At 37.6% G+C, this 18,501-nt stretch overlaps 1 protein-coding gene across 8 annotated transcripts in view; it reads right to left on the reverse strand.

Annotated features, from left to right (window-relative positions):
- The window catches only part of GGPS1 (geranylgeranyl diphosphate synthase 1), a 43,943-nt gene that overhangs the window by 19,439 nt on the left and 6,003 nt on the right, over positions 1 to 18,501 (reverse strand). For 2 of the 8 annotated variants that reach the window (XM_072409216.1, XM_072409215.1), the window contains exons 2-4: positions 13,697 to 13,796; positions 11,850 to 11,947; positions 7,455 to 7,572 (exon numbers count right to left, since the gene is read on the reverse strand). The exons of 1 other annotated variant lie outside the window; for it this stretch is intronic. Coding sequence is in view for 5 of the 7 variants with exons in the window: in XM_072409213.1 (XP_072265314.1) it covers positions 11,850 to 11,919 (70 nt within the window). In the remaining 2 variants the exon portion in view is untranslated. The remainder of the gene's footprint in view (positions 1 to 7,454; positions 7,573 to 11,849; positions 11,948 to 13,696; positions 13,797 to 18,501) is intronic. 5 more of the 8 variants (XM_072409214.1, XM_072409209.1, XM_072409213.1 and 2 more) reach the window with 4 other exon arrangements.

An 18,501-nucleotide genomic window follows, 5' to 3' on the forward strand; every position in this document is an offset into this window, starting at 1 on the left:
AAATCTGCAGCCTGCTGGGATATGTGTCACATATTCCAGGTGGCTGTGGGCCGTTTCTTTTGCGCATGCCCGACATCAGAATCATGATGTATCATCAGGAAATTGTTCAATATCACGCATGCCCAATGAGATCAGCACTGGATGGAACGGTGAGCATCAGAAAGTCTAAATCTAGGTAACGCAAAGAGGCCACATCTGAAGTTAGGCTGAATTCACACTGGCAGTAAGGTTGCATTTGCTGCGTTTCCCCCTCACTTTTATCTCACCAGGAACCAGCACTTACTGCCTGTTACCAATCCCAGGTGCCTAGCAGTTTCCAAGTTGTCACTCAGGAGGGGTAAATGCCCCAGTTTTTTACTACTAATGTGAACTAAGCCTAACTTGTTGCGCCACATTGATCACACTTTTTATTATTTTTTTTTTATATTATTAAACTTTGTTATAGCGCCAACATATTACGTAGTGCTGTACATTAAATAGGGGTTGCAAATGACAGATGAATACAGACAGTGACACAGGAGGACCCTGCCCCAAAGAGCTTACTATCTAGGAGGTGGGGGAAGTAACACACAAAAGGAGGGGAGATATGTAGTGGTGGGAATTAGTGACGGTTTCAAAAGACAGAAAAAGACAGGTAGGCCAGTTTGAAAAAAACGGCTTTTGAATGCTCTTTAAAATGAGCAGAAAGTAGGAGCAAGCCAAATAGGGGCAGCTCTAGAAAAGACTGGGAGCCGTGCGTGTGATGAGGTAATGAGTGAAGAAATCAGTAGTAGGTCATTGAAGGAGTGAAGAGATCGACTAGGGGAAGCTTTTTTTTTTTTTTTACCAGGTCAGAAAGGTAAGTGGGACAAGAACTGTGGAGGGATTCGAAGGCAAAGCAGAGGAGCTTGAATTTGATTCCAAGGTGAAATAGAAGCCAATGAAGAGAACTACCAAGAGATGCAGCAGAAGAAGTGCGGTAAGAAGGATGTATGAGTCTGGCTGCGGCATTCATGATAGATTGTACAGAAGAGAGTCAGGTTAGTGGAATACCTGAGAGGACGATGTTACAGTAGTCCAGACAAGAGATGACAAGAGCGTGTACAAGAAGTTTGGTGGTCTCTGGGGACAGGTAGGGGCGGATTTTAGAGATTTTGTGCAGGTGAAAGTGACAGGATCTGGAAATGTTCTGAATATGGGGGGTAAAAGAGAGGACAGAATCAAAGGTGAGGCCAAGACAACGTGCCTGAGGGGACGGAAGAATAATAGTGGTATTAACAGTTAGGAATATATCAGGGGGAGATATGGAATTTGAGGGGGGGGGATGATGATTTTGTTTTATCCAGGTTGAATTTCAGAAATCTGTCAGACATCCATGATGAGTTGACTGAAAGGCAGCAGAAGACCTTATCCAGGCCTGAGAGTGACAAGTCAGGGGTGGACAGATACATTTGAGTGTCATCAGCATACAGATGGTACTGTAAGCCAAAGGAGGATATGAGATTTATGAGACTACCGAGAGGACTGACCCTTGGGGAACACCAACAGGTAGGAGAGTAGGAGAGGAGGAATTACCATTGAAAGAAACTTGAAATGAGCAGTCAGATAGATAGGAAGCAAGCCAAGAGAGACCAGTGTCACTGATACCAATAGAGCGCATAATTTGTATTAGAAGGGGGTGATAAACAGAAGATCTAGAAGAAGGAGGAGGGAAAAGTTGCCTTGAGCCTTAGCTCTGATGAGGTCATTGGTCGCTTTAGTAAGGGCTGTTTTGGTGGAATGGCAGCTTGAAAGCCAGACTGGAGAGGGTCAAGGAGAGAGTTGGTGCTCAGGTAATCAGTGAGTCTTTTGTAGACAAGGCGCCCAAAAAGTTTGGAAACATACGGGAGAAGGGAGATACGACGGTATCTAGAAAGTACGCAGGGGTCTAGTGAGGGTTTCTTCAGGATAGGGAGAATAATGGCATGTTTGAAAAAGGAGGGGTAGATACCAGTAGAAAGGGAGAGGTTGAATAGTTCGGTTAGGGTGGGGGCCAGAGTGGAGGAATGGGTATGGAGTAGATCAGAGGGAATCGGGTCAAGCGGACAGGTAGTAGATGGGGATGATGAGAGAAGAGAGGAGACTTCAGGCTGAGGGAGGCCAGTGATGATTTACTGGTGGAAGGGGTGGATGTGGTTGGAATGGCCCAGTGAGCAGAGACATCATGTCTGATTTTGTCAATTTTATCTCAAAAGTAGCTGGCAATTGCTTGGGCAGAGAAGGTAGTTGTGGGGGAAGCAGGTGTGGGGTTGGGTTTAGGATGTAGCCAATTGTTTAGAAGAGGCTGCATGGGTTGAAAGCTTGAGAGGAAATGACAGCTGAGAAATAATTTTGCTTGGTGACAGTGAGTTCAGTGTTAAAGTTTTGTAGTCTGGCTTTGTAGTCCATGAAGTTTGCGCTGAGGCCAGACTATACATACAAGGCATTACACTATTAAAACATGGAACACTAGGCAGTTGGATTAAAAAAATACACAGCACTGAACAATTTGGGCAAAATACAAAAACATGGAAAAATTATACACTTTAAACAAGCCAGGCAATAGAAAGTTGGAACAAAGTATAGGAGGTAGGTAGAACACTGACATAATATTAGGGGTTACTGGATACCTGTGGCATAAATAATTTTTTTTTACTACCTGCCTACAGTTTCCCCCCACCCGGCTGAAAAAAATTAAGTACATATATATACACATATACACACACACACACACTTTCTCATGACTGTATGTGGTGCCCTAAAAATCTTTTTATAGGCATTACCATAATAAAACACATCTACATACACATATTGAAAATGCAGAGCTCTTTGGATGTTTCAGGGGCTATAATTAAGTTGATCACTATGGTATTATAATATTGTATAGATTTTTATCTAAAACATTTATGGCAGCAGACTGAGTTTGACATTTCTTCCAAGGCCTTATCATAGTAGCAAAAGCTTTAAGTGTGTGTATAACCAAAATCAGGTAATTCATTGAAGCAAATATGAACAAAGTAAATATTCTAACAACATTGAAAGTTACATTTAGCTTTAGATTTTGCATGAAGTATTGAGGTATTTTTTGTTCTTTGGCATAGGCTATGCTACTTTCAGTGACGTAGAAAACAATAGTGAATGCATTTGTCAGGGAGGTCTGTTATCCCAAAGCGGACACTGGAGTGTATGGATGCATGCATGCAGTTCACACAATTGCAACCCCATTTGAGTGCATGCACCAATTATACTTGGTGCCAAAAGGATTATGGAGTTCCTGTAGTCTGCAATAAAATGTGTCTGGCTGCAGTTCCAGTATCTTCCAATAGGCATTATTGCCTGAAGGTTCAACCCCCTCTAGTAGGGTCTTTGACCTGGTACCCAAACTTTGCAGATTGTGTGTGGATATTTGACAAATTCTGACTACAAGTGTTCTTGCCAGCTCGTCAGGATTGTCTGACCTTGCCGGATGCTTCTATTCCTGCAGCTCATACCCCCTGCACTATCAGGTATGAAACAATAAATACAAGGAGTAGGAGATAGCAGAAGAAATGCACAGTGTTTCTATCTGCATACTTAAAGATACACACAACAGCTACCTTTCAAGAAAATCAGAATCTTAAAAACTTTGGGTGAAAATTTGGACAGCAATACACAACAAACAAAACCTTTACTGCCCGGACATACATTGCTCACTATGCATATGTGCTTAAATCATCCATAAAAATACAAAGGTACAAATTAGCCATCATACATAGGTCAAAAGTCACTTGTTAAAATCAAAAATCTCCAAAAAAATGCAGATTTTAATATGCTGTGCTGCATAATTATATATATATCTATATCCATGCACTACGATATACTGCAACAATGTGTAACACCTAAAGGAAAATATAAAAGCGCTCCACATAGTGAAAAACTGCTTTTATTGGTTAAATAATTTTTAGGGGGGGGGGTGTTTTTTTCAATTTTATAGTGCTCTTTAAGCACTTAGTAAAAGCAAGTGTAAGTAATACTAAAAATAATACAGAAATAGGGATGTTTCACCTACTATGCTTTTTCAAGGTTATGGGTATCTTTATGCATTCTTCTCATTGTTGTGACAAATTCCACAAATGCTCCACAAACGTCATATACAATCAAAAATATCATTAATAATAATTCACAGTATTTCTCATGAAATGTTATATAGGTCTACATCATCTCTATCCAATACATACATAAACAAACACAAAACATATCCCCAGAAAAAATGTTACATGTTAGTACTATCTGCTAAGTTATATATATTTCCTATACACAGTCCCTTTTGTTCATATGTTCAAAAGTTTACACCAACACCTACATATTCTACCCTATAATAGTCCAGTGTATTTGTTACAATTTCCAAACAATATTTGGTGTCTCTTGTTTCTTATGTGAATTGCTGAAACGTACCACCAGATGTGAGTGTATAACATCTCTGTGGATGTTATACACTTCTGATTTTTACAAATTATCAGTATAACAATTTAAAACAATATCTACATTCAGGCCACTGGGATTCAGTGTTTTCGTTTTAAATATCCAGTGTTTCATTTCAGGAAATTTTACTTTGTATACTATACTATAAACTTTGTATACTATCAATACAAAACTTTAGAAGCATCCTAGTTGTTTCATTGCAGTGAATGAAGTGAATGAAACACTGTTTCTTACACCCCACTTTGATGTTATAAATATGTTCCTTGATACAGCATACTAGTGGTACAACAATGTAGTAGTCTCTACATGGACATTCCAGTGCATAGATAGGTTTACCATTCCTTATGGATTTAAACTCTTTGACCCTTTTCTTTTTAGTTTTTACAAGTTCTAAACCTTCCATACCCATAAATACCCTTTCCTGTGAAAAATGAATGGAGATTTGTTTGTGGACAGTCCACTATATTTTCTTTTACTACTTTTACCACACTGTCTTTAAAATATAATGCCATTTGATATATAGTTTAAGGAGTAAATATGTACCAAAAAGCAATATTTTGAATATTTTAGGTGTATACATTCAAGGAATTAAGAGAAGGAAAGGACTAATTTCCAGAAGTGTTGATGGAACCAACTAATAGTCTTTCCTTCCAGATGTCTTTGCCTTAATTGCCTGTAGAGGTGGGCCTGAATCACTCTGTAAGTCCAAACTCCCAATGTACTTTTGAAGGTTCTCTTGCCCATCAGCAGGGGCATTTCCATTTTTCAACAACCTACAACTTTTCTCGAATATTATAAATTATTTTACTTTTTTTTTTCCAGGAGGCAAAGAGAAAATGAGGAAAAAATAAAAAATGACATTTATCCTAATAAAAACGTAACAGCAGTCTTGGTAACCAGCTTCTCTGAACCAAATACCCCCTTTCCTCAGGGTCCCAACTGCCTGTATCAGAGTTTCTTTCTTCATGGTTGTTCTGCCACCCTGAAGCAAATGATTTGAATTTTAAGAAAACATTAGTCAGTTAGGGATGCTTCACATTCAGAAAGGGTGGCACAAAATGCAAAAATAGTAGAATTTAGTTAAAACTTGCTCAGCTCATTGCCTACCTAGTTTGGATTCTACCACCCTTCAGATATTATAGCTTTTTAAATTGACTATGTGATTAAGGTTTGTACCTTGATTCTATATCAAATTTTTCTATAATTTTAACTTTAATTTTCTATAATAATAACAGTCCTGTACCTTGTAAAGCCTCAGAAGTCAGATTTTCCTGTAGGACCTACTTCTAGTATGTAGACTCTCTGAACTCCTTTTAAACCTATTTAGTACTGTACTTAGTGGCAAGTTTAAAATCAGTGTTTCGACTGCTTATACCATCTGTGAGAAGTGGGTCAGAAATAAGGCTCTTAAGAAACAAAATACCTGTTGGAAATCTATTTATACATTTCTTTCATCCAAGATTCACCTACCTCTTTCCCAAACTTTAAAATTTTTCTATACTGTATTGATTAGGAAATGTGCAAATGAACGTTTACCCATGATGATCCTATGTTTCTCTATGAGATTGTGCTACCAGTAGAGGGAGCTTCCTGAGCATGCTCAGTGTTGGCTCCCTGGGAGTGGGCATGTAGTATAGACCTGTGAGTCAGCTGTGTTTGCTCGCACCTTGTACTTTGAGATAATTCTACCCCTAATGCAAAGCAGCATCAGAGCTGTGTCCATGTAGCTCATTACCCCCACGTATAAACCTTCATATCGCCTTTCCCGATTATCATAGAAATGTCCAGCCAGCACTGTATGATAACTTTAAGTTTTGTATCTTTCATTAATAAAATGAGCATCAAAGGATGAGTGCAGAAATTCTTGATTTGTCATTGTTTTTGGCACATGTATGTTAGGATAACAAGAAACATTTCAATTTAATTTTAATGTAATTTAATGTTTGTTTGCATTATGGCAATTTTTATCGCAAAGTCAACAGTGGCACCCAGATGAAAAGGATGGTCACCACTCTTCTAAAGTCTATATTCAATGTTTCTTCCAGCCAAGAACTTTACCAACTGTAGTATATCATGATAATGGAGTCCATTTTTGACAGCAACATAAAGGTGAGAAGAATAGTTAATGTATAGGAACGTGTTTATTAGTGCTACCCATGGATCTTTACAAAAATTTACATGTCATGTTACATTTAGAAAACACCAACCAAAGAATGGGGGTATTTTCTGCAGCGATCTTCAGAGAAAATCTTAGAAAGAGCTTATCTTAAAGTCATTTTCACCAAAATGTTTGACTAACTGGTAAACTAAGCCAAGAACAAAAATTTGGACAGTACCACGATCCACAGTAGGCAACTTCAAAACCTACAACAGGCCAGGCTAAGGGTCTCGCATTCAGGCACAGAGGAAAAATGCCAGGCCTGAAACTATGAATTCATGTCAAACACCAAACTTTATTGGCTCCAGGTAAACCAAGGTGATCACAGATTTCATCCCCTATCTTAATCATTAAAGTCACCATGGGGAATGTACCAAATTGTACCTGTCTCTCAGGCCTATAGTTTATGAGTCCGGACAGTGTGAGTATGTTGTTCTCTTTCTTTGTTGGAACAGGGGACGTTTATGAAGAAACATAGTTTTCCTGGGGATTCTGGGTGAATGTGGGAACATGGACTGGAAGGGTGTGGAAAAAATACAGTCATTTGGTAAGAATGGTAATTTTTCAGGTATGTGGGAGAAATCACAAATTAAAAAATGCCCAAATAGAGTGGAAAAGGGGAGGTCCACCTAGAATGGAATTCTGAGAAGCACGGCATAAGAAGAAAATTGTAGTAGTTGTAGTAACAGAGAAGAATGTTCTGAATAGGTAGTAGAAAGCATCTCCAAATTACTAATGAAGGGAAGTATTGATGAAAAAAATATATGGTATGGTAATATATGGTGCATAATAAATATATATATATATATATATATATATATATAAAAAAACTACATACATGTAGATTAGCAAATAAAAGAACTTGATGGTCAGTTCTCCTGTGGTTTACGTTCCCACAATGGCGGCAGCCTAGGAAGTTGCTGTGAAGGACACAGAATCCACTGAAGAAGCAGTACCTGGGCAAAGTAAATTCAGATGAGTACAATAATCTTGAAATCTTGCACCTCCTCAGGCGAAGAGAAGGAATACTGAAGATTATTGTAAGCAAAAAGAGTTTAAATGTAAGGCATCAGTGCAATTTATTATTACAGTCTTAAAGTATGGTTTCAGGGCCTTCCGTTTCTACAGAATATTCCTAATTTTTAGTTGTTTTATTTGCCAGTTTCTCTAAAGCTCAAGAAGGTTCCAGTGTAAACGTTGTTTAAATGGTTCCAATAGAACATATTCTCTACAGGAAGAGAAGGTTTGAGTAGCAGGTACAGAGAGAGAGAGAGAGAGAGGACCTGTTCCTGGAGTTCTCATCAAGTGCAGCATGAAAGTCAAAGGCTAGGAACAGAGGATCAGCAGGTGAACAAATCAGCTGAAGAAAGGAGCCAATACCAATTGCTGACCACAACACTATTTTGGTGAACATTGATGTAAAAGCATTAATTACATGTAATTACTCTTCCATGATTCTGAATTTGATAAATTTAATGAATATATTTTGCTCTGGCAAAGATTTATTGATGATATTTTGGACAGACTCAGACAAATTATTAAAGGACTTCTTCTAGTTCATCCAAAAGAATGACTATAACTTAAAATCCACTATGAAAAGATACTTTTCTTGGACGTCTATCCTAAAATACAGATAACATCACAGATCACATCTCTTTTCAGGAAGGAGACCTAAGGAGATGAGCTAATCTACACGTTTTTTTGAGGCATAATTTTAATAACACTGCTTGCTGCATTTAGAAAAAAAATGTGTGAAAATGCACCCATTGATTTTATTGTGGGCTTTTACTGCCTTTTCCCATTTTTTTAAACACTTAAAAACAATGAAAGTTGAATACAATGGAGGCTTTCACAAGCCTTTTTAGGCTTTTTATGAATGTTTCCATTGACAAAAAAATGGGAGGCTTTTATAAGCATTTTAGCAAGACTTTGGAATCTGGAAGCCCCCTTTAATAGGGTGAACACTTAGATCTCTGCCGCCCCATCCTGGGGAATGAGTACAGGGGTACATAGAACACCTTACTCATTTCCTGAAAAGATTAAAAATATGTGTAAAAGATGAGACTTTAATAGTAAAGTAATTTTATAAAATGTGTGTTTTATGTTTTGTGTCTGCACCCACGTGGGTGCAAAGCACGTGCCAAAGCTCCACTGGGGAATACTGGAGCAATGGCCTCATACGAACTCTGCGTTGATTGGCTGGAAAAAGTTTTCCCTTTTCTTAGCCATTCAGCATTAGAGGTAAATGGGGAGACCTGTCCTCATTTGCCCTCTAGTGCTTGGGTTTCCCACGCTAGGAATATGTTTCACTTTCTAACAGCACCCACTGCTGCTGAATATACCTCACTTCATGTGACCACAGCTTCCTATCACCCAAACGTAGGTTTACTTACCCTATACTTTATTGTTTGAAATGTATATATACCCTCCCTATATTTGCTAACACTTTATAAAAAAACTGGGAACACTTCCTATTTATAGTTACATACAATAATGTAAGCTAGAGACATATCCCTTAAAGTGTATTATCTTGTTGTATACAGATATGTACTATACTGACTCATGAAAAATTCATTAAATAATTTGCTCTATACTTACCAAAAAGCTATGGTTTGAATCTAATTCTTAATGATAACTGTTCATGTTTATATATTTTTGTGTGTTTCAATGTATATGCAGACCGTACAGTCATTATACTACTATACCCCTAAGGACTAACTGGGTGAAACACGTTGGGACGTATGTGACCTATATAGGCCCTATTTTTGATATTTTAACCACTGTATAGTGATCAGATACAGTTAGGTCCATAAATATTTGGACAGAGACAATTTTTTTCTAATTTTGGTTTTGTACATTACCACAACTAATTTTAAATTAAACAACTCTTGTTTCAGGCTTTAATTCAGTGGGTTGTACAAAAAGATTGCATAAAAATGTGAGAAACTAAAGCCTTTTTTTATTTGAACACGATAACTTCAATTCAGAGGCCTAAAAGTATTTGAACAATTGACACAAAGGCTACTTCATGGGCTGGTGTGGGCAGTTCCTTTAGTTATGTCATTATCAATTAAGCAGATAAAAGGCCTGGAGTTGATTTGAGGGGGGGTGCTTGTATGTGGAAGATTTTGCTGTGAACAGACAACATGCGGTCAAAAGAGCTCTCCATGCAGGTGAAACAAGTCATCCTTAAGCTGCAAAAACAGCTGCACTGGTGCACTTTCCGTGGAGAATGATCGCAGAATCATTTCCATGGTGAAGAGAAACCCCTTCACAACAGCCAACCAAGTGAACAACATACTCTAGGAGGTAGGCGTATCAATATCCAAGTCTACGATAAAGAGAAGACTGCATGAAAGTAAATACAGAGGGTGCACTGCAAGGTGCAAGCCACTCATAAGCCTCAAGAATAGAAAGGCTAGATTGGACTTTGCTAAAAAAAAATCTAAAAAAGCCAGCACATGAAAAACATTCTTTGGACAAATGAAACCAAGATCAACCTTTATCAGAATGATGGCAAGTATGTAGAAGTATGGCAAGTATGGAGAAGGCGTCGAACAGCTTATGATTCAAAGCATACCACATTATCTGTAAAACATGGCGGAGGCAGCTCAAATCCAGCTAAACGCAGTCAAATTGATTGGAAAGCGTTTCATAATACAGATGGACAATGACCCAAAACATACAGCAAAAGCAATCCAAGAGTTTATTAACCTTCCTAGTGGTCTAATTACTTCCAAATTTCAATGCAAAAACAAAAATACAATTTTTTGCATGGAAATTTATTTTTCATTGTAGGCTGTCATTCGTATCTTGCTGATATTTAATAATAAACTTTAAATAACCACAAAAAAAAAACAATTTAAATGTAATGTAACTGTATAGTAGTATATATATATACCTATTTAATGTACAGCGCTGCGTAATATGTTGGCGCTATATAAATCCTGTTTAATAATAATAATTAATAATATATATATATATATATATATTTTATATGAATATTTCTTTGTATTGGACACAATACAGCTATTTTGTATTGAATCCAATGCAAATTTATTTGAATTTTCCGCGACCCTCCCGCATGTACCGACATCACCGGTAAACCCCATAGATCTCGTCTCTGCACTTTGCGGCTGGAGATCGGAGGAGCAGGATGTGTCCCCAGAACTTGCGGGGACCAGCAGGACAACGGGGGACGACAATGGAGCAAGGCAAGTGGGTTTTTTTTTTACTTAAAAGCTACCCTGAGTGTGACTTTTTACAGGTAAAATCCACCCCGAGTCACACTCTGGAATACCGCTAGGGGGTTAAAGCATAAAAGTGGAATATTCTTGAATGGCCAAGTCAGTCACCTTATCTGAACCAAATTGAACATGCATTTCACTTGTTGAAGACTATATTTCAGACAGAAAGGCCCAAAAACAAACAGCAACTGAAGGCTGTTCTTTAAAAGGCCTGGCAGAGCATTAAAAAGGAGGAAACCCAGCATCTGGTGATGTCCATGAGTTCAAGACTACAGGCTGTCATTGTCAGCAAAGTGTTTTCAACCAAGTATTAGAAATGAACATTTTATATTCAGCTTTTTAATTTGTCCAATTACTTTTGAGCTCCTGAAATGAAGTGATTGTGTTAAAAAAACGCTTTAGTTCCTCATATTTTTATGCAATCTTTTTGTTCAACCCACTGAATTAAAGCTGAAAGTCTGCAGTTCAACTACATGTGAGTTTCATTTAAAATTAATTGTGGTAATGTACAGAACCAAAATTAGAAAAATGTTGTCTGTCCAAACATTTATAGACCTAACTGTATACTGAAGTAAAAAAGACATGATTGAATGACTCAATCAACTAATTTTAGTTAAAAAGTTATAGGTTTAGGTAATATAGGAACAGGTGTTCTCTTAAAAAAGCGTAAAATAATGTTGCGTAAATATCGGGAAATTTCATTTTCTGTGAATCTTATGTGAAGTTCTACTAATTTTGGCTTTACGGTAAGTGAATGTTCACCAAAGAATCCTTTATAAATATAACTCCAAACATACAATGTTAAAACATATTTTCTCTCATGTGTGGTCTATATACTCCATTTTTTTTTATTATAATACAGTATTGTGCAAAAATGTGCCATTATATAAGTATTATACTATTAATGTTATTTAAGGATTTTTTTTATAGATTTTTTATTGAAAGAGCTTCTAGAGCTTTTTGTTGATTTAATAATGACACTGTACCTGGAAGCTGAAGTAAATACTTATATGGTTCCAGTAATATCCTCTCTGGTGTGTCCTGGGAAGTGGCCATTTTCAGTGTTGCAACTCTTAAAGATCTGCTGGAATTGAAAAAAATAAAGTAAAATAAAATAATTTATCTGAAACCTGATCTTTGGGTTAAAAAGAAACCAACATTGCACTTCTATCATAGTACTAAAGATAGAAGAATAGCACTACAGAGTTTTAGAAAACAGATTTACTTGTGTGATTCATAGAGTTAAATTAAAAATATTTTGATAAGTCACATGCTTATCCTCGCCTCTTCTCCTGTAGAGATCTCATGGAGAGATTTCCTGTCTAAAACTCTACTGTGTTTAGTTAATATAGAACTCTGTTATTTTTTAGAATGCATAATTCAAGGCATGATTTAAAAAACAGAATAGTTTAAACATTCCTTTTTAAAAGAAAAATACATTTTGGTTTATAAATAGGTATAAAACTTGAAAAAAGTTTTATTGAAAATGAGTTGAGTGCTAAAAGTCATTAATAAAATAAATCCAAGAGTCTTGTGACAAACCTGTTCACTTATCTGATAAAATGTGAGACCAGCAGATCTATTTCCAATAATCCCTACTGCTCACAGATCTGATGCAGCCCTTGCTGGTGAAGGAACCCTAATTCAGAATAAGTGGTTAATGGACTCAAGGATTTAACTACAGACTACAGGGCTGGAAATTGTTTTTCTACCTATTAAAAAACGATATTATATATATATACACACATATATATATATATATATATATATATATATATATATATAAAATATATATATTTTATTATTGATATTAATAATAAACAGGATTTATATAGGGGCAACATTTAACGCAACGATGATCTTTTCTGGCTGCAGTTGAGCTTCTAACCACATAGCACAAAGTTTCAAAACACTGGCTAACAGTTTGGATGGCTCCAAGGACCAACAACCTTTTAATTACAGTGTGTGCAGAATGCACCCGTAACTGGCCAGGATCTTATGTCAAAGAAGAGGGAAGGATTTACCCAACATCAACATAGGGATATGGAGAAAAAATATCAATTATACACTTGTCTTTGCACTGCATCCCATATTAGGGTTGCGCATGACACTCAGTTTCAAACTGGGAAAGGCCATCTTAATATGGATCTGAACACTAAGCTAAACTAAAATCTATAGACGGTATGAAGGTACACCTCTACTTTTCCAGGATAGTATTTTTTTCTTTTATCAGATTTGACATTGACTTAAATTCACCCAGATAAGAAGAAGCATTAATGAGAATACTACAGCTCCATGTCAGCATACACACAGGAAATAACTAGCCCACCCACAGATGGAAGCTCAAAAATACTCACCAGGAAACATTGGACTGAACTTTTTTGGCCAAAAATAACAGTTAAAGTCTGCTAGCTCAAAGCAGTAATGGTACATAATACTGGGGAACAATTTTAACAACATTTGTTGACTTTTAGCTTACTTACATTAAAATAGGTATGCCGATTCTGAAAGTGCAGTTAGTTTTTTTCTATCACGTCAGGTTTTTCCTCAACTGCTTATAATAATGCGATCACTGTAGCTTGGATTTGTATAGGGTATTCATTTACAAGCAAAACAGTGTGGTCAGAGGTTGTATGCTGCTTTACGTAGTGAATAACAAAATGTATTTTTCTACTTACACAAGTATTTCCTTTCTTTCAGATCATGTCTGGCTCTGCTGTTTCTCGTCGTAAGTGCCTAAACAACCCTGATTCATTTTGTTATATCTGTGGCAGTTTCACCATTTCCAGACAAAGGGCAAACATCAGCACATTTGTGGAGCAAGCCTATTTACCTTATTTCAAAGTTGAACTTGCCCTCATAAGGTGTGCAGTGTGTCGAGGGTTTACAGACGTGGACAAAGGGAACACGTCATAAGATGTCATTTGGTGTACCTATGGTTTGGCGAGAGACAGGAGATCATTTCAGTGACTGTTACTTTTGTATAGTGAAAACTTCAGGATATAACAAGAAAAATAAATGTCCTAGTCTAATAAAATCCTAGTCTACTATCGGCTACACAGCCAGTGGCTCATTCAGATGAAATACCAGTGTTGGTTTTTGTTACACTATCCTCTCTTGAAGAACATGATTATGGTGATGAACCAGGTGACAACAATGATGAAGTGTTTGAAATTGAAGGTAACTCTGTAAGGGATTTGATGAGCATGAGTTGAGTGATTTGGCATCAAAGAAGGCTTCAGAACTCCTAGAAAGAACCAGAGAAATTACATTTCTGCAGTACTTTAGAAACGGACAGTGGCTTTGTATATTGACACCTAGTTTAATGGAGGAACTGGGATTACCAATCTATAATTCAACTGAATGGCGACTAATGATGATGATGGCTGACTATTGTTGGAGCATCCGGCATGATTGTCCTAACACTGAACACTCCAGGAAAAGCTATAAGCGTAAATTTTTTACCTTAACCGCTTACCCAATACATTTTCAAAAGTTTTACTGTAACAAAAATTTCATAGAGTACATTTAAGTTATTACTTTATTATTGTTTTCATTGTATGTAAAATTTGTATGTTGTTAGAGTACCCTGTATCGTAAAAACTGGATGTGATAGCAAAAAAACTGCGGTCATTTCTGGATTCACCACCCAAAAATTAGTAAAAAAACAAGTGTAAGATCTAACTCAACAAAAATGTGTGAACAAAAGACTAGGTTGTCACTATGAAGTAGGTACCCAGTGACATTTAATAGCTGCTGCATAGGAAGAAATGCTGTGGGTCTTCTTAGAAAAATATAGGGAATACCATCTCCCAATTTGATGTCAGGTCGATGTAAGTGTCGGGCAGAGGCCAAGCATTGGCAACATGACTGCCATCTGGAAAGAAAGGTGGTAAAAGGCTGTTAGGCACTCAAAACAATTCTCTAAATATCTTTTGCCCACAGCGAAAGCCACAAAAAAGGCTGCATTCAGTGACAATGAGATCTCAACCTAGTCTGAATTTGTCTGATGTAAACAAAAAAAACGCACAAAAGGTAGATCTCCTTTCGGTCATCTTTGCCAGGGAAAGCAACAAAAAAAAAAAGTCACAAAAATGGTGAATTACATCATGGGTTGTGCCCTAAATTTTACACAGTTTTAAGCACTTCTTGAGGTTTAGGCACAGTATAATTGTGTACTTATGTACAATAATGTCCAGTGGCTGAGCACAAGACAAGTCCTGGAGAGATTTGTATCCTGCTTGGATGAAATTAGCTTGTTTATAAATGAAAAAGGGCAGGAATGTCCAAAGCTCACTGATATGGCCTGGCTTACCAACCTCATGTTTTTTTTTTTTTTTTACAGATTTTACACTACACTTTAATGTACTGAACAAACAACTACAAGGTGTAGGGAAAACAGCAAAAAGTATGTTTTTTTTTTTTTATCAAAAACGTTTGAGAGAAAACTGCAGGTTTTTGAAAGAGACCTTAAAAAGTGGGCTGCTGAAATATTTTCCAACTCTAAAAATTCATTTTTCCAATGATCTTAAAGTAAACTTTCGGGAAGAGAGTTTTCTATATGCACCATTAATATATTTATACAGGGTGAATATATCCTTCCCTTAAATACTTCTTCTCAAGGGAGAATAGCTAATCTCTCCTCATAGCTGAGCTACTCCATTCTTTTTCATAGTTTAGTTGCCTTTCTCCGCACTTTCTCCAATTCCACAACGTCCTTTTTGTGAACCGATGCCCAAAACTGGACTGCATATTTCAGATGAGGTCTGACCAATGCTTTCTTTGTGCAGGGGTAGGATTATCTCCATTTCTGCAGTCTTTTCTATAAATTAAGTACATGATCTACCAAAACCCCCAGATCCTTTTCAATTTCTGACTCCCCCAAATGTTAAATCAATAACAAATGTCATTTGCCACTTGGTTGCCCAATCAATTAGTAGGTCCAGGTCTGCTTGTAAAATATAGACATCCTATATAGACTGAATTCTTTTACATAGTTTGGGGTCATCTGCAAACACAGAAATGGTACTTTTAATCACAAACTCTATATCACATATAAAGATGTTAACAGTGAAAGTCCCAACAATAAACCCTGGGATTGTGATGGAAGAATTAAGTAATGCAGAGTTCATGCAATAATTATACAATTACTATAGTTACCCTTAGGGACTGTTATCCCTCTTGCACAGACACTCTTATATAACTAAATTGTGAGTATAAGTTATATAATATAAATTGTGAATTGTAACTTTTAGTGCTGTGATCCCTTTCACAATTGTAGGAACATATATACCTTACACAGAAATAATGCTTTGCCACTTTTGCATTTACTCTTGCATTCTCCTTAAGTTGTTAGTGCCTAGCGAGCATGCTGCCTGGCTATGCTAACCCAACGGTTTAGGAGATCTGAAGGTTTGAACACAGCGAGTCGTTAGGCTGCGGAATATGACAAGCAGCTTTTACACTCACATAGCTATCACACTGCGCTGCCGATGACATTACACTCTGCGGATAAACCTCACAGACAGTGTTTTTATATAGAATATGGACAGTGATGAGAGGGGTTCACTGTCTGTCTTGTCCCTATCTGATATCACATGCATGATGCTTTTAAAGCATCTCCACATTTTTAACATTATATTAAAGAGTGACTTTCTCTGTTATGTAATGGAAAAATGTGCGTTTTTTTTTGTTTTTACACTTTTGTGGAGAGGACCTCTCCCCTTCAGTCTTCACTTCCATTTCGGTAAAGACCAAAGGGGAAATCCGCAACCTCCTGGGATATTTGTGTCACATATCCCAAGAGGCTCTGCAGTGCTCCCGCATCTGCAAAAGCTTTCTTATAATGTAAAGAAAAAAAAAAAGAGTTTAATCTAATGCATGCGCAGTGCAAGGCAGCATTGGACGTACAAGTGAGCATTAGAGAAAAGGTGGAAGCTGAGCCAGCATGGGGCCTGCTGGGCTAATTTTGTAAAAGAATCAAGTGAAAAAAAAATGTTTTCACAAAAGTTCACTTTAACTAAATATAGACACAGGAGCACATCTGAAGTTAGGCTGAATTTACACAGGCAGTAAGGGTACATTTGTCCATTAGCATAGCATTCATCTAGATTAAGGGTGCCCAACCTATGGGCTGCGGGCAACATCCAGCCTGCAGAGCTGCCAGATCCAGCGATCTTCTCATTCCCTCTCTGCTCTCTACTAGTTGTCTTGTTGGGGATGGGGCGCACACATCTGCTATGTATCTCTTTTGAGATTGTGCTACTAGGAGAGGGAGCTTCCTGAGCGTGCGTGTACTATAGACGTCGGCAATCAACTGTGTCTGCTTCCTGCCCACCGTGTACTGTGAGATAAGCCCCACAGCTGTCATTATCCTCTTGTACAGGTAGTCCCCGAGTTAAGGACATCTGACATACGGACAACTCCTAAATATGAATGGGGCTTCCCTGCTCGCTCATGTGCAGGAAGGAGGCTTGATGGGAGGAGGGGGACAATTTGCATGACTTGCAGAACAATTCTTTCTTTGATAACCAAGACAAACTCTGCAGTTGTTTCTTTTTGCATATCAAAGCACAGCACAGCTTGCTCCTGAAGTTAATGAATGTCTTCATAAAGTTTTTTTTTTTGCTTTTTGATTACTAACAGTGAGAATTTTATACAGTGACTTACACCACGCTACCTAATAATATGTTGAAACAAACATTTGTCCTAATTGCATTAAAATATTGTACCTGTTCTGACTTACATACACATTCAACTTAAGAACAAATGTACAGTTCCTATCTCATATGTAACCCGGGGACTACCTGTATAAACCTTTATATCCCCTACACCCAGTGGTATAGTAATGTGAAAATATCAGGGTACACAGGTGATGCCAAGAGCTTCAGCCCCCAAACATAACAAGTGGCCAGATGTCGGGTCACAAGCATAAGATCATAATATTAATCAAAGATATTTTCACATTAAGGGGGGCTATTTCAAGACCAGGGTCCCCAAATTAGGTTTACATGTTAGGGACCCCGGGGGGCCCACTTCAATGGCAAGGAGCATTAGGGTATTCTCAAATCGCTCTTGTCTGTGGTGCCCCAAATTTATACTTAACGTTCACAAAACTTCAAACTGGTAGTGAGGTTGCGGTGCGGTTAACCCTGCCTAGGGGGAGACACTCAGTATCGCCCACTGCCACCTGGAGTCAAATGTGCAGATGCTGCAGTGCAAGGGACTGATCGGCTGGTGGGATTGCCACTTACCTTCTCTGATCTGCAGTTTCTCTGGAACAGAGAGATGTTGGGAACTAGAAATGTGGGAGCCAGTAGGAAACCCCTTTTATCCCCTTCCCCAATAAATGATATACCCTGTCACACATAGCTATCTATCCCGTTACTCTCTATTAACCCCAATTTCTCTGTAAGAAAAGGGAAATTAACTGCAAGTGCAGGACTAACTCACCCTAAAACTTTATTACCAAGGAGCTATCAGAGGATAAGAAAAACTATACCTGTCACATCATGCTACCCTTTCACAGATGGGTGGCCACTTAATTCTGTGAACCCAATTTATCTTTAACAGTAGAGAAAGGGAAATGAAGGATAAGTGGGGAATGTGGCTAACTCCCCCTAAAATGTTATTGCTGAG

The sequence above is a fragment of the Pyxicephalus adspersus genome, chromosome 4 (genome assembly GCF_032062135.1).
Source record: "Pyxicephalus adspersus chromosome 4, UCB_Pads_2.0, whole genome shotgun sequence".
Taxonomy (NCBI): domain Eukaryota; kingdom Metazoa; phylum Chordata; class Amphibia; order Anura; family Pyxicephalidae; genus Pyxicephalus; species Pyxicephalus adspersus.